At 40.2% G+C, this 17,521-nt stretch overlaps 1 protein-coding gene across 1 annotated transcript in view; it reads right to left on the bottom strand.

Annotated features, from left to right (window-relative positions):
* Positions 1-17,521, bottom strand: part of Cntn5 (contactin 5) — a 1,035,258-nt gene that overhangs the window by 254,395 nt on the left and 763,342 nt on the right. The window contains exon 9 of the mRNA XM_076926087.1: positions 11,048-11,150. Within this exon, the coding sequence (XP_076782202.1) occupies positions 11,048-11,150 (103 nt within the window). The remainder of the gene's footprint in view (positions 1-11,047; positions 11,151-17,521) is intronic.

The following is a 17,521-nucleotide window of genomic DNA, read 5'->3' as shown; positions in this document are numbered from 1 at the left end:
TCAGTCTGTAACTAAAGATGAAATTCATTTGGCAGTCACAGACTGAGGGATGCCTCAGGGACACTTGTCATCCTCACAGTACAGAGGGGTGGGAGTGTAGTCATTGGAGACAATTTGGCTGAAGACCAAGGAAAATAAAATATAAATTACAGCAAATCTAACTTTACTAATTAATAAGTAATACCATTTTATTTGCAACAAACATACAAAAACGGAAGGAAGAAGTGAAGAAGGAAGGAAGCTCCTAGCCCTGTTTTCCTAATGGACATGTAATAATGCAATGGACTGTAAAAAGTATGATTGTACGCCCCCGTGGACAGATAAGCAGAAACTAAAAGTGGCAGGAAATTAAATGTATTTTTCTATCCCAGGTTTCAGAAGTGTGTAGAAACGTCCTTCTCAGTAATTATCACACTAACTGATTCAAGGCTGTTTGAGCACTGCTGATCTGATTGTGTGTTAATGGCTGCATGAGCAAGATAAGAAACATATAAAGTGGGGAAAAAAAAAAAAAAAAAAAAAAACCTCTTTCCCTATACCACTATTACCTGAGGCTGTTAGCTTGCAGGTTTGCCCTGGAAGATAAACTGTACTTCTTTGAAGCGTATGGCATTTTTATTATGGAGCAACCACAAGTTTGCCCTTCTTCATGGGGGCAGCTAAGCACAGCTGACCACATTTTACTGCTTTGTCGGTGGCTATTTGACATATCTAGCCATCTTTCTGTGGACTACAAAAGGTCACATGCTGAAATAAAAGCTGCCAGGAAGCTGCAGCTAATGTAAATTGTGTGTGAAGTTTTTCAGGGCCGGGACATGTGACCTGCATCTAAAGGTATTTGTTTGACCAAATCAGAAAGGAGTCTATGGTTCTGTTATAAAAGATCAGCCCTGATTCTCACCCTTGAATTCAATACAGTCAGCGTATTCAGTACGAGTCGCAGAGAAGAGCACTCAGGCTTTCAAAAGCAAGCACTTTAAGAAGACAGACACAGACAGTGGAGCTGGCGAGATGGTGACATAGATGTGGTCATATCTAAGTTCTGAAGGTGAGAGACTGGCTGTAAAGGAAAGCACGGGGGATTCAATGAAGAGGTGACATTTGATTTTCGCTTTGAAGTCAGACCGGAAACGGTGATGGTAGGATATTTCAGACTGAGGAGACAGTGCTACAGGGCTTCAGGTATGAACAGATACAGGAAGAGGAGCGTTGGTTAAGGGGAAGGCTTTGAACCGGAAATGGTGCCACTGTTTGAGTTCTCACGTCTTTCCACTTGTCTTTTACAACGTGGAGATCTAGAGCGTACAAGCTAGTTGTGTGCAGGAAGAGAGAGGCACCGATTCTGTTTAGTTCCCCTCGGGCCCCTGAAGGCTGCTGGTGGGCTTGAGGGTACTAACTTTGTTCCTTGGGGGCCTCCGTAGTCACTGGTAGACGAGGGTGGTAACTCTGTTCCTCCTGGATTCCCCTAGGAAGCTGGTAGGGTTAAGATAGCTGTGACTTATCTCAACAAGACATCCTGTCCACATCATAATAAATATTATTTGAGTTTTGCAATCATGTAAGACAAATGTCTGCAAGTCTTACCTTAGCCATTCTTCAGATACTAGGATCCTATCAGGACATCTATTTATATTACTATATATGAAATGCAGCTTCATTGACCCTAGATTTGCTTTGACTCATGAACTCAATGCTGTAAACCCTGAGTTCTGGGGTTATGGCGTGTACTGCCATGTCTAGCTGAGATACAAATTTTAATATTGTCAATACACTTATTAACTCCCCATATTCTAAAATTCACTCTGCATTTGGCTACCAATTTGAGTAGACTTGAACACTCACAATTGCAAACGTCAACAACTTTTAAATTTCTAACACTGTTGGAAAGGGCCTCTGAAAGGAAATACTAATTGGGGCCCAAAGGCACTCTTCTGTCCCTGTATCTACCACTGCCTTTCAAGATTTCTGTGTTCAGTGTTTAAGAGCAGGCATACGCCATGCCAGAGGGACTCCTTTGTCCCTATCTTTGGGCTAAAGATTGACCAAGAAAAGCAAGTTACTCTTTATTTTACTTCTGTACGTTCCATCAAACAGCTGATTTTTTTCTAAGAAAACATTTGTTTAGAGTTAGCTAATCCATTCTGCTTGACTCTGTTATTAAACCTTTGATGCAGTGGTTCTCAACCTGTGGGTTGCAACCCTCTGCAAACTGAATGACCCTTTTGCAGGGGTTACACACTAGATTTTTACTTTATGATACATAACAGTGGCAAAAATGACAGTTACAAAATAGAAACAAAAATAATTGTATGGTTGGGGTCACCACAACATGAGGGTGGAGTATTAAAGGGTTGCAGCATTAGGAAGGTGGAGAACCACTGTTTTAATGTCTTATCCAAATGGTGAGGAGGTAAGCAGCCAGAACTGTTTAAAGCAGGACTTTAAACAGTCAGGACTGTTTAAAGTTTTCATTTTCAGGTCTGGCCTGACCATTTCTCCTTTTAGTGAACATTACAACTAAATCATTAGGAGACAAATGGACGTTATTAAATTCTTAGAGCAGTATAGAGGAAGGCCTTCAACTACCTCTCCCCGTAGGCCATTTTCTCCATAACAACTCATTTTGTCAAGAGTTTCTACATTACACCCAATCTGATCCTTTCAGTTTAATGCTATAGTGCTGGCATTTCCCTCCCTCTGTATCTTGTTGAGACTGGAGAACAGCTTGTGAGCAATCTCTTGATAATAGCTTTCCATATGCCTAAAACCGCCTTTTCTTTCCAAAGTAATTAATCCCTCTCAGTTTTTTACACCTTGCTGTATTTCCCTAGCCATTACACAGCGCCAGTTCCCCATGGATCAGACTGAAGCACTTCCCATTTTTCTCAGAAATACCTTTTGTGGAATTGACCATCATGAAATAGAGTCTGTCACAGCTACTTTATATGTTCTGTGCTTGATATTGTGTAGTTCTATTTTAAAAGCAATTTCTAGGACTGAGTTAGTATATACCAGCCTGCCCTGCCACAGAAGCCTGTACAGAAACCAGGTGAGGGTTGTTGTTGTTGTTGTTGTTTATGCCATATTTGATTTAACTAGCATTTCTACTGGAAAAAATATTTCAGTTAGTAGAAATCTAAACTTTTCTTAACTTCAAGTTAAGTCAGTAAACTTTGGTGACATTAAAGATGGTAGTTTCATATGCTACACACATTCGTTTTCCTCTAACTTCATTAAAGAACACAGAAAGTTTATGAACATATATTTTAAAATTATTTGTGTGCTATACCTCATTAATCCTATACTCTATAAAAAGACAACTTTGTGAAGGACAGACTTCTAACATGCGAAGATGCTTTTGAAGAAGAATAAACCACAGTCTGAGAGAGAGAGAGAGAGGGGATGAATGCTTACAGGCTTAAGGTAGGTTCTTTAACAACCACACAGTTCTGAGTTTAGCCCACCAGATGTTCATGCCATTCGCACGAATCAGGAGGAGTTCAAGTTTATAAAACATGCCATTGGTTAGTCTCAATTCTCAGTTTTAGCCAATGGAAAATAATGTTCCTGGCAATAAAGGTTGGCCATGGCAGGGTTAGCTTGATCAAGGTTGTAAAAGGTATGTATATCATGTCTCTGCTATCAGAGTCACATGAACAGATGAAGACAGAACAGTATCTCCATGAGAACGGGATTAAGCATGTCATGGAATTGAGTAAAGTAGCTAGTATGTGGTTGGCACTAAAAGGCCTCAGACATGCATTTAGTTCTTTAGTCCTTTCCTGGCTATTATTCTACTTGTGAACATAAGATAAAATAGCCAGATCCCAGCTCTCGGGTATCATCTCCTGTTTATTAATGAGTTAACAACTTTCTCTGAGGCATGAACTACACGTAGAAAGTGTTTGACTGAGTTTGCCACAGGATGAAAATAGTGATTTCTGATAGAAAATCGAGACTGTCCTAATATCATCTAGAAATGCTGAAACAGTTAATACTAGTAGTTTATATTTATGGTCTTCTGTTGCTTAACTCACAATGCATCACTGAACAAATCTCTGCCATCCCTGTCCCCCACCACATCTCTCCCTAGTTGATTCTCTCCCTTCCCCCACACCCTTTCCTTTTATCCTTTGTATATGATAAACGTTTCTCACAGTTACACCCAATGGTCTCACATAGGCTAAAACATGAATTCACCTTGGGATAAAAAGTGCTTGAATACACCACAAGATGAGTATAAAAATCTGTTGTGTAACACTGAGCCTGTACTTAAGAATTCTGATGTTGAATACTTTTTATCAGACTGGATCTTAAGGTAAACACTTTCATCTAATCAAAAAGATGAAGAGAAGCAGTAAATCTAAAACAATGTGAAAATGAATGAAGAGAGGTAAGAATAGGTGAAAAATGGTGAAGACCAGAGAATAATTCTACATCTGTACAAAAATAAATGCTCAGAGAGCCATGGATGAGAGCACAGCAAACACACACAGGTACATTGGAGATTATTATGCAAAGATATTATTTATTAGTAAGTAGTTGACGTAAGCGTGTTATGGGAAATAAATTCCATTGGCAGTAATGTCCTGAGAACTGCTCATCTGGTGGATACTGGAGGAGGCACCAGTAATGAGCAAATGAGGAATACAGTTGCCATCCCTGCCCTCATGAGGCGTCTGTGCTCAACATGGACACTGAGCTGATCCTTGTCTGTTTTCCCTGCCTGCCATTATCTTCCTCCTAAACTTTCTGATGACTACATCTTTTGCCTTGCAGGCTAACTACCTGGGGGATTTCCAGTTGGTTTTCTGTAAGCCAATAGAGGTGATAAGAAATGATCAGTAATAAAAATCAATATGCTAGTTCTCTGGGGTTTCCTTCATTCGTTTTCTTGCCCTGGCTACAGCAACTGCCTCTGCTTTGCCTATCCTCTAATTTGCTCCCATCTCCAGTTCTTCCTGCTTCATGGGTCATGAGCTGTCTCTTCTCTTGCAAGTGATAATGGGTTCTTTGTTGGCCCCTTTTGCTTCCACTTACGACATTTACAGATCTTCAACTTGATCACTCCTGAGTTTTTTTTTTTTTTTTTTCCATCTGAGTTGTAAATCTGTTTGCCTTTAGGTTGCTGGCTTATCAAGACTCGTAGTTAAGTACAAACACACCAGTATAAATAATTCAAAGTTCCATTAGGAATACTGTAGGAGAAAATGCATATAATTTTTGAACACAGAAATGTAAGTGCAAGTTATATACAATAGTCCAATATGGTCTCTTTAAGAGAGCAAAGAATGACGGCTGATGTGGAATTAACAAGGAATGTTTCTGATCTAGGAAAGAACAAACAAAAAGCCATAAGACCATGTGTCAAAATGGAACTGTGAGAGCAGCATTCTGGAGTCTAGACAAGGCCAGTCCATGAGGGACACCTGGTTAAAGCACACTACACACACACACAGTGAGAAGCAGATTCAGCCCTGTGTTAGGTTCTGAATGACACTGAGGAAAGGTCCACTAGGGCCCTGAGCACCAGGAAAGTGGGCAGCAGCTTGTGTGAGCTGTGAGGAACTGCTCTGACAGTCAGTGGAAAGCATAGTGTTCATAATGGGAGTGGTCACCTTGTGGCTTCTTGTGATGCCATGGAGGGATTCAAAGAGGTCAAAATGCCCCTTTCAGTCATTTTTTCTTTTTTTTATTGGATATTTTATCTACAATTCAGATGGTATCCCCTTTCCCCATTCCTCTCCCGCCCCCGCCCAGGAACCCCCTATCCCATCCCCCTTCTCCTGCTTCAATGAGGATGTGCCTCCACTTACCCCCCACCCCGCTCCCACCTCTCCACACTGGAATTCACACACACACTGCATCCAGCCTTCGTGGGACCAAGGATATCCTCTCCCACCTATGCCCAACAGGGCCATCCTTTTTTACATATACAGGTGCAGCCATGGGTCTCTCCCTAAGTGCTTACAGGCTGGTGGTTTAGACCCTGGGAGCTCTGGTTGGTTGATATTGTTGCTCTCCTCAGGGGGCTGCAAACCTTTTCAGCTCTTTCAGTCTTCACTCTAACTCTTCCATTGGGAACCCCTTGATCAGTTCAGTGGTTAGCTGTGAACATCTGCCTCTGAATATGTCAGGCTCTGGCAGACCTCTAAGGAGACAGCTATATCAGGCTCCTGTCAGCATGCACTTCCTGACATCCACATTAGTATCTACCTTTGGTGACTGCACATGGGATGGATACCCAGGTGGAATGGTTTCTAGATGGCCCCTCCTTCAGTATCTGTCCCACACTTTGTCTCCATATTTGCTCCCTTGAGTATTTTGTTACTTCTTCTAAGAAGGGCCAAAGCACCCACACTTGGTCTTTTTTCTTCATGAGCTTCATGTGGTCTGTGAGTTGAATCTTGGGTATTTCAAGCTTCTGGGCTAATATCCTATAATCAATGAGTGAATACCATGTGTGTTCTTTTGTGATTGGGTTGCCTCACTCAGGATGATATTTTCTAGTTCCATTCATTTACCTAAGAATTTCTCGAATTCATTGTTTTTAATAGCTGACTAATTCTCCATTGTGCAAATGTACCACATTTTCTGTATCCATTCCTCTGTTGAAGGACATCTGGGTTCTTTCCAGCTTCTGGCTATGATAAATAAGGCTGCAATGAACATAGTGGAGCATATGTCCTTGTTATATGTTAGAGCATCTTCTGGGTATATGCCCAGAAGTGGCATAGCTGGGTCCTCAGGTAATGCTATGTCCAATTTTCTGAGGAACCGCCAAACTGATTTCCAAAGTGGTTGCACCATCTTGCAATCCCACTAACAATGGAGAAGTGTTCCTCTTTCTCCACATCCTCGCCAGCAGCAACTATGTGGTAGTAGGTGACTTTTAAGTACTGGCATATTTACTTACAGTATTTTTCCCTTCCATCACCATAATTCATAGAAAGAGTATGAAAAGCATGTGTGTGTGTGTGTGTGTGTGTGTGTGTGTGTGTGTGTGTGTGTGTATGTGTGTGTATGTGTGTGTGTCTGACAGAGAAGAGAGAGAGAGAGAAAGACAGACAGACAGACAACACAGGAAAAGAGAGCTTCCTAAGTGAGTATGTCTTTTTGTAAAACCTTCTTTTAAAGTTATTTATTTTGGTGAGTGGAAGCAAGAAAACCATTGGGATGTTGAAGAAAATAAAGATTGGACAATATAAATGACTTGAACTGTTGGGTGCCACCCAGATGGCTAGACTCTAAGCACCAATTTGCTAAGCATATTCTAAGCTTTCCCCATCAAACACATCTAACTTATTAAATAACCTGCCTCAGGACAGACTCAGTGTTGGTTTTTCTCGATAAATAGAGTTTTCTAATCTGTTTTACAATATGACCCCTTTCTGGTTTTGGCATTAGAACAGTTTTTGGCATTTAAGAATTATTTAACTGCAGGACATACAAAAGCCTTTGCAATCCCATTGGAAAATATTATTTTTCCATTTATCAAGATTAAGAGTCTGACTTTGGCCGCTCCCAGGCAAATGGCAGGAGCAGGAGAGTTTAACGGTATCATCCAGTCTCATGCACTTAACTAATGTCTTTGGCTTTGGAAGAGTTCCTTGGGCATCTGATCCCCAACCCATGCATTTTTATTCCTTAAAATATGCTTCTATTTGTGGAATAATTTTCTTAACATTTGGGTTACATAGACTTTCCTTTTGTTTTCTATCTACCATGATCTGAAATTCGAGTGGAAGTACACAGACCTGTTATCACAATCTGTCTTAAAATTACAACACATGGTACTGTGGATGTTTCTCCACAAACCTCTAGTTGAATCACTAATATTTACTAATATTTTCTCCCTCCATGGGCTGATCCTACTGTTATTGAGAAATCCACACATTTCTGAAACACGTGTTATCTTCATATAATACTGTGTTTGTTTAGCAGCACTGAAGTTAAACGATTGGTAATTCTGATAGAGATTCATTTTATACAAATTATAATTATAGATCTTAAAAGGACCCTGAGGTCTTCTCATTCTAAAAATAACAACACAGCAGTTGAAACAAGTCCCAACACTATAATCAAACACCATCAGAACTCCACTCCTGTGACACATGCTAAGGACCTACACTACAGCATCATTAACAAGCAATACACAGCCCAGAGTTTAAGCATTCAGAAACTGTCACTCAGACCAGCCAGCATGACAATGTCTTCTCAATCAGCTTTCATTTGGAGAATCTTGTGGACTGTGCACATTCACAGCTTTGTTGTCACTGCTCTTTCAGGAGACAGTGTTGGATCCCTGTAAGTACTCTTAGAGTAAAAGTCTCAGGGTATGCACTCATATGTGCGTATGTGTGTGTATATGAGTATGTATGCATGTGTGTGCATGTAGGAGTCAGAAAACAAACTCAGGTGGCTTCTCAAACACTATCTGCTTTTTAACAAGATAACAGCCTCTCATTGTTCTGCAGTCTGCCAAGTAGTCCACTCAGACTGGCTGTAGGAACCAAGGGACACTCCTGTCTGTCTACCAGACACTCCATTACAAGAACATGCAACATGCCCGATTTCATTAGGTGGACTCTGATGACCACACTCTGCTTCTAACTCTTAAATGGCAAGCACCTCTCTAATGGAGGCAATCCTCTTGTAGTTCTAGGACTGCACCTAAGTCCTGTACATATTAGGCAAGTATTCTCCCACTGTGCAGTGTCTTATAAACCCTATAGTCTTCACACTTTCAACGGCCACACCCTGCACATGAGTAGAGATGGTTCTTTGTCCTTTTCTTCTCCTTGCTTCTATGTGACTATTGAAGGAAACAGGAGGACAATGCTAGGATTTTCAGGATCAGTAGCTAGAACAATGTAAAGCTCGCCTGCATTAAGACCAGCTTCTTTTATGTTAAAACAACAAACTCTGAAGCATCACTGTGCATAAAAATGGCTTAGCAGATCAAGGGGGCCTGGCTACTTGAAAATTCCCGCTGCGGGTGAGTGCACCCCGGATTCCGCCAGACACATTCTGGGGGATCCATAGAACCCATAGCCAGCGCTAGCACTCCCCTTCCGCCACTCGCCCCTCTTGCGGTCTGAGGCCTGCAGAATGATCAGCCTTGGTGTATCTACTCAACAAGCAAGCTGGGCAGACCTGCTCAAACCTCAGAGGTCCAGGAATTCCATCTGGAGGCAGCGAAGACACAGCATCAGAGGATTGTCAATTTGCTCTCCCCCCCACTCCTCTTCTAATATCTCAACACCCATAATCAGCTTGAAGAAGCTAATGAAGAGTCAGCGCCCCTATTCCTTGGGCTTGGGGACTAAGGTGGTAAATGTTGGGCTGTCTCTCTAGGGAAAAGTAGTGGTTTTGTCAGAATAGAGAGAATTAGCTAGGGTTTATTGCATAGCCATAACCTATTAGTAGAAATCTGTATAATTAATATCAAGATGAAGATATAAATTCTTAAATGGCACCAATTTACTTTGTTTACAAACTTTAAGGTTTTCATTGGCATGAGCTTCTTAGTGATATAAGAGTGAGACGAATATTGTTACTCTCATAGGAATTGTACCAGTATAACACATTTAGGAATACAAGGCTTAGACCCAGTCCTTCTTTAACTTTTTTTTTTTAACTGATTTGAGATGGTCAGCCTGTGAGTTAAGGGACTATAGCAAATTCATGACTTGGAGTTTATTATAAGGGTATTCTCTATGTTTTATTTAGAAATAGCTGAGTGGAGTTAACAGGCAACAGTCCAGATTACCTTACATGGACAGCTGGTTTTCAAAACATCAGAAATCCTTAGAATTGACATGACAAACATTTCAGTATTAATGTTCATTTTCATTAGAGACCTGTCTGCTCCAGACAGCTTCCTATATTGAATTCTAAGAAGAAATTGAGCATCCTTGGAGTTACTCCAGTTGTAGTGAGACAGCCACTAGGCAAGAATTGCCACTTTCCTTCTACAGACAAATTACTGTCCAGAAAAGGACACACTTTCAGAATAGTCAACTGATTATATCTGCCTAGACAGAGTAATCAGCCCTTAATAATTCTGCAGCACTAAGGTCTGTCAGAAGATCCTGGGCCAGAAGGCAGAAGAACAGATGCTCCAACGTTTTGAAGTAGAGCGAGTGTCCAGGTGGTCAGAGGTCTCTATAAATTGGCTAAGTTTTAGAAACTACAATTTGTGCTTCCCACAATTATAGTTAACTCAGTCATTCTGGATTTCTGATGGGGTTGAAAACATATAGCTATTGACCTTAAGAGAAAAGATTTGAGTGGATGGTCGTCAGCTGACATTCATCCTAAAGCCAGGTTCAGAACTAAATGTTCTAGTTAGAATAGATGACAGAGGAGCTGGTTAGTCAACAAAAGGATGGAATGGGTATTAGGACTATTCTGTACCTCACTGGTACAAACTGGCATAATTATGCTTTAATTGTATTTTGAGAGAAAAGTTTCATTTTAACAGGAAGGGTGATGTGTAGGAGGAGCTAAGGTAGGAGGAGTACTGAGAGAAAGAAAAGGAGTAAGAAGAGGAGAAGAAGAAGGAGAGGAGAAGCTAGGTGATGAAAGAGAGAAAGAGGGGGGAGACAGGGAGGCAGATATTCATGTATCTCCACCAGTCAAAGATAGTTGTTATATCTAGGTCGGTCAGTGGGTTACACCTCTGATTGAACAATTCCAAACTTATAAAACCTATGCTTAACATTTTTAAAAAAAAAATGTATAAATGCAAAAAGGAAAAGGGGGCATGGGATAGGGGTTTCCTAAGGGGGGTGGGGTGGGGGAATGGGGAGAGGGGATGCCATCTGAAGTGTAAATAAAATATCTAATAAAAAAAGAAAATAAATAAATTTATAGCATCAAAGTTTAGAAAAAAAAAAAAAGAAAGAAAAAAAAGAAAATTCCCAGCCTCCCTTCTTCTAAAAAGCAGTAGTAGTCGCCACGGGGCTCCCAGGAAAGCGAAGCCTAGCAAAATAAGTGATCCAAACAGCTGATTGCATCTAATTATAGACTAATATGTACTTACTTGCCAAGTGCAAAGCATTCCATCTTCACAGTTGTTCCCTTAGCAGCTGTGACCGTGAAGGGAAAATGGACCTCAATTTTTGGCTCATATTCTCCCATCACACCTGGGAAATAAAGAATAGGTGTCTTTAAGCATAAAATGAATGTTATAGTTTCAGGTTTTGGAGATATTACATGGAAAATCACTCTGGTTTGGTAGTTAATATGTATTGGATGACTGGAGAATTTTTGATATGTTGAAATAAAGAGCACACTTAGGATCACTCATCATAATGAAATCCTAATCTTCCTATAAGAATGAGGTTATCTACCTGCTCTCGATATTTTTCAAAGCTTTAATCAATATAGAGAGTTTAGATACTCATTTTTAAAATATGATTTATTTAATGATGTATATGTATGCATTTTTATGCATTTGCATATGGGAATGTGTATGTATGTGTGCCTATAGGTGCATGTGCAGGGGGGTGCCCATGGAAGCCAGAAAAAAATATTGGATTTCCTGAAGTAAGAGTTTCAAGGTGCTATGAACTGCGCAACACAGGTGCCAACAACTAAACTTGTTTTCTCTGCCTGAGGGCATCAATTACTCTTAACCACTGAGCCCCAGATAGTATTCACACAGTGCATAAAACACAAATATTCCCCATGATAAATAATTGTTTTTTAAAAATACATTAGAAATTTGTTTTTGGCATGTAAATTAATATTTATTTAATAATGTATGTGTTTTTTATTAAAATTTATTTTTATTTATGTTTGATAAATTTGCAAGTATGCATATGTAATAAGTATGCAAGTACCTCTATGCAGGTGCCCAAAGAGGCCAGAAGTTGGTGTTGGATCCCCTAGAGCTGGAGTTTCAGACAGTCATGACCTGCCCAAGACAGGTGCTGAGAACTGAACTCAGGTCCTTTGGAAGAACAGTCAGCATCCTTAACCACTAAAGGTTTTCTCCTACTCTATTTACTTGTAGTTTTAACCTTCTATCCTATGCAAAGCATTTTCTAAGAATTCTGGAAGCTTTAAAGATTAATTAGTCATATACACTGCTCTCAAGCATTCTATAAAGTTATTTTTAAAGAGAAAGCTGTTGTTAAATCAATTAATCAGAAAAGCTATACATCAAAGTGACAGGAAGTCCCAAGTTCCATGAATGAGGTATATCCTAAATATTATGTGCAACAAAGTGTCTCAGCAAGTGGGAAAAGAGGAGGAAGCTTAAACCCATTTGGGAACCTAGATAGAGAAGAATCATCAGGGGTGGAGATATATGTTTTCCTGGTATGTTAGTGTGTGGAGGGAAGTAATGGGCAGCTCTGCAAAAACAGACAAGAATCCAAGAACAGAAAGAGTCCCTTGGTCCTTGAGAAAACATTCAGCCTCATTCTAACTGAGTTGGATCCACTGGGAGTCTAATTAAATGACAGATGCTGAGTTGGATGCACATACTGGAGTTTGAGCAGAGACAGTCCAGTCAACCACATGATCTTCATATTTTTAGAAATAACAAAGACCCAAATGTTAACAATAACTGAAGGCAGAGGAAGGACAAGTAAACATGCCAAGCAGAAAAAGAAACAAATGGAGAAACACGCAACACACAATATAGTATAAAGAAAGGGTCAGATCATCAGGAACAATGTTGTTTCCAGGTTGGGTACATGAAAAGAAAACAAGGCAGAGCTATATGCTGAAAGCTTTCAACATGACTTGCATGCATGAAGCTCTGGAATTGGCATCCACACCACAAGCACGAATTTTGAGAAGTTGCATGAATTAACTCTGAAACATAGGACACATAGAAATAAGGCTTCGAATACACAATTTACATAATAAATGACAGAAATACGAAGCACCAAGTGTGAGCAGTTAGAGGTAGCAGTGGGCACCATAAGATTGTTTGTGATTTTTCTCAACTAAAGGTTAGTGTACTAGCTGTGGCCTGGTGGTTTCTGGGGCTGCTGGCATGAGTTGTCCTTGGTGCTAGTTTTCTCTTGAATATAGGATCAATGTGTAAAGCACCAGGGGAAAGTGCCGATGCAGTCAATCTCTGTTGCAAGGGACCTGTGTTTAAAGGTGTTTGTGTCTTTGCATGTGTATGCTTGTAGGATTTTGTATGTATGACTCTGCACGATTTGTTTTGTATTTGTATAAAATGACTGGGGAGAGGAAGAGACCAGGATAGTTTTAACCTGACATAGATATAGATACAACATACAGGGGAGTTATCCCAGGAAAGGTAAATTTTTTATGCTTGTTGTGATGAATTGAAGACAAAACTCAAAGGGAAAATGTGTACAATTTTAGCAAGTAAGTATTGAAGACTTTAAGATTATTCTATCATCTTGGTATTCAAGTTTGCAAATCATTACAAACTTTACAGCTGAGAAATCATTGGTGCCACTGTCATCACAGAGTCTGCTGACAGTCAATCTGGGTCTTCCCAGAGCCAAGTGACCTGGACATTCATTTTTCTAATCTCCTAAACTGAGGGATTGTGCAGTGCACATTGAGTCTGAGGAACAGCATGTGACTGGAGTGCTCACACAATAGTGTCACTTAACACAGTTGTTTAAGCTCCCCGCACCTGCCTCTCTCCCTCAGTAGTGCTCTCTTGTATTATTTTTCTGAAAGTCTTTCCTTCCCTCATTTCCAAAATTTCTTTCTTTTATGTCCTTCTCAGACATTTATTTTCTACCCATTCCAGTGGGATCTGATGTAAAGTAAGCTGAGTGTATCCAGTGATGTAAAATTATCTGCAATGCCTGGTTTGTAAATGTAGTATCAGGACTGCCAGGCATTCCCATTTCTACCTTTGCTCAGTTGGCATCATCTTCAAAGTCAGTATCTTAAGATAGATTCCTCAGTTTCCTTTTTCTTCCTATTAATTTGATTATTATTTTGTATCTCATTTATCCTGATGCAGATTCAATCTAAAGCCTTTAGTTGTATAAGTTCCTTTGAGTTCGGGGAGTTCCTAAGTGTCATAAAATATTGTAGAAAAGTGGTAGAAAGTAATTTCCACTCAAAAAATATTTCTACATAGTTACTTCTGAAAAGTTCTATTAAAAAATCTTAAAAGAAAAGTATCTGAGTCTCTAGTATTTTGTTTTTTGTTAGCATAAATGAATATTCCCCTTTGGACACAATTTTATATTAACATAGCATATTCATTTTACTAAAACAGCTAAGATAAAACTATATATTAAAACAAATGAAAAATGGGGGAGTAGAAGGCTTTGTATTAGAATATCTGGTCTGAGCTGAACGATTAGAAAAAGTGCTTCTTCTTTCTACTTCTCTTCTGAGGGCAATCATACTGGGCACACAAGAAAACACATCATTTATGCCGTGCTCTTTGATAGTTGATCAAATTCAGCAATTAACTTCTACTTTATATTTCACATTTTAAAAGTGACATAGCTTTCACTGTGTAGTCCAGCTGTGGTTTTAATGTCTCAATTCATGTGCAGCTTAAATACCCAACCTTTATGTTGAACAGGACTTGATGCGGACAGGAAACAGAAAGGCTTAAGAGACGGTGCATTGAAGGTGGAAGTATGTGGACTGCTTTCTTTAGCAAGGTGCCTTTTGATTTTCTGATCACCCCTGGTATTGACTGGCTATTGCCTCAGAGCCCTGTTGTGTGCCTTCATGCCTTTGCCCACACCTGTCTCTCCTGACTCACTTGACAGCCCTACTTTAGAATTACATGCCATTAACACAACCTCAAATTGCCCCAGTTCTTAATAAATGGATGGCCTCCAGCTGAGAGTCCATTACTCCCCTTCAGAGTCTTTATGGTTGTTGATTTCCTTCTTTATTGTGATTGCTTATGGAGAGCCAGGGCACATTTCCCTAAGTTGATTGCAGTTCAGACCATATTACTGGACAGAAAGCTGATGGCATCAGAAAGATCTGCACAACTTATTAAAATCTTGGAACACAGGGTCCAACTCTAACTTGTGAAGAAAACTTTAAGGAATGGTAAGAGATTTCTCTGGGTACTTTGATGCACATTCATAGAACCAGAGTGTAGAAGACTAACATTCACGGATGAGTCCCACATGTACTGCAAACGTTAGTGAATTACCCTGGTACTAGGGCTGTACAGGGTTCAGAGCTGGGCTTTGTGTGATTTGCTAGGGATTTGTTTCTAGTTGGTCATTCTATGCAATAGCCTTGTTAGATATTTTAGTAGAACCTTATGGCATTCCCAGCAATACTCATTTCTAGGATACTGGAGTCATGTGTAGTAAAGTTTGGTTGAGATGTAAAGATTTGGCAAATCTTTTCCTTATGGGTATATCTGCAGCTTGGTTTGCAACATTTGTGACCATATTTAATATGTTTTTGTTTTTTTCAAGAATAACAGGTATTTTCTCAGGATTTTTTTTTCTGAGAGCCAATACCCATATGCCTCCGCTAGAATAAATTGTAGTTCAGGCACCATATTTTTATACACTTCCTGCCTTCTGGTTAGATGTATAACTTAACTATGGACACCTGACTCAAGTGTGGTCAATCTGATTAGCCTATTGTCTCATTATCATTTAAGCTAATTGCAGGATGGGTAGCTGAGGTTAAGAATTTTTAAATAGAGAGAAGGTAGAATCTATGTTTTTGGTTTTTGTTGGTACCTGATGTTCACTGGACCTTCACTCTATGGAAGAAAGCACTCTGGTATTGACACAATCTAGACGTAATTAATTAAATATGTGGACAGAGGGAGATAAAAGTGATTACTGTTCCACATTTGTATTCAGGGTATAGTCTCCTGTTCTTCTCTCACCAAACAAGGTGAATAGGACAGCCTTAGTGATTTCAGTTTGGGGCTTTCACTTCACCAACAAGAATTGAGCAATGTATTACACGCAAGACAAGAGATGGTGACCAAATCTGAGGTTCTATCTCTTCTTGATAAGACTGAAGTAACCATATTTAAAACACTATCTTAGACAGAGTATAAGAAGGTGGTGATAAGAACCTGGTAAAGGAAGATAATAGGTTTACTCTATTTTAAAGTATTTTGCATTTTAGTAGATAATTTAAGTTCTAATGAAATAGAAAGCTCAAGCTACACAAACACTATTATAGATGGGAATTGCTAGAAAATATTATAGATGGGGTAGCTAGAAAAGCTTAGGGAGACTACAATGGGAGATGAGAGAAAAGAGAGATGCTGTGTTGCTTCTATGTCAGTGAATCCAGGCTGGTAGAACAAGATGTACAAATGCTCAAAGAGCTCCGAGGGAACCTCTGGGCACACTATATTCCCAACACCCCTATCCCTTAGTACTCTAACCTTTTGATGGCTTGGATTCTTCCCCTCCTTGGCCCCATACTAGCCATTGGAGCCTTGCTTCTCATGGCACCCTGCCTTATTCAGTTTCTAAAGCAACAGATAAGTAGCATTGCAAAAGTAGCTACCAATCAGTTCTTGGTTCAGTATCAAACTGTTCCCAACATAGGAGACACTTATTCTGATGAAACCTCTCCATTATAAAAGAACAGAGAGGGAACTGTGGGGCAGTAAGCTATGAGAGACAACTGAGCACTCAGTTGAATGAGCTTGGAACCCCGGAGACCCCCCATGGGACGGAAGGTGTTCAGTTTTTATTCTTGGGCCCCTGGCTTTCTCAGCTTCAGTCCTCCACAGACCATCCCACAGAGAGGTGTATGGCCATTGGTCATGTAGAAATAGTGCTCCAGGCTCTCCCACATGTAGATGAGGCATCCCCAAGCTCTTGGACCAAGCCAATAGGGGTTACCTGCTGCCAAACCTTAACCCACTCCAAACTGTATATATTAGCCCAACTCAGAAGTAAAGTGCATTTGAGTATCATCCTGTTGTCCGAGAGCTTCTGTCGTGGGCCCTCCCCTCTTCACCAGCTAGCCTGCACCTCACCAGGGCATCTCACCAGCTCAGCAAGAGCTGTAACACTGGGAAAGAGCTCTGCTTTTTTCCCCTGCTAGCTAGCTGGCACCTCCCGGCTCAGCAAAGAGCTGTAACACTAGAGCTGTAACACTTCAGAAGATGCCAGCTCTCCCGAAATGCCTTCCGGGATTCTTCCTTCTCTGCAGAGGCAGCAGCAGATTCTCCCTGCTTGCACTTTGCACTCCCGCCCATGGGCAGAGGCAGTGGCAGAGGCAGTGGCTGTTCACAGCCTGTTTTCAGCCAAGCTGGAGACCCTCATGGGACCCCCTAAGGAGACAGATCCCACAATGCTGAACAGACAAATAGGAAGAATGTTTCCATTGGGTGGAGACAGTTATCTTGGAGTTAGAAGACATGGGTGTTGGAATTTTAATGATGATGATGTACAAAATAAAACTTTAAAAAGTCATAGAAGTTTAGACTGTCTCTGTGGCTTGTAGTGGATATTCAATTTTATTACAAAGACTATGCAGGTGCTGTGAGAAAATTTCAAAAATAATTTGGTATTAGTAAATGAATAATATTTAGTAGTGT

This window comes from Arvicanthis niloticus, chromosome 27, assembly GCF_011762505.2.
Source record: "Arvicanthis niloticus isolate mArvNil1 chromosome 27, mArvNil1.pat.X, whole genome shotgun sequence".
In the NCBI taxonomy this organism is placed as follows: Eukaryota; Metazoa; Chordata; class Mammalia; order Rodentia; family Muridae; genus Arvicanthis; species Arvicanthis niloticus.
Note: the sequence above shows the minus strand (reverse complement) of the source record. Positions and strands in the feature narration are given on the sequence as shown.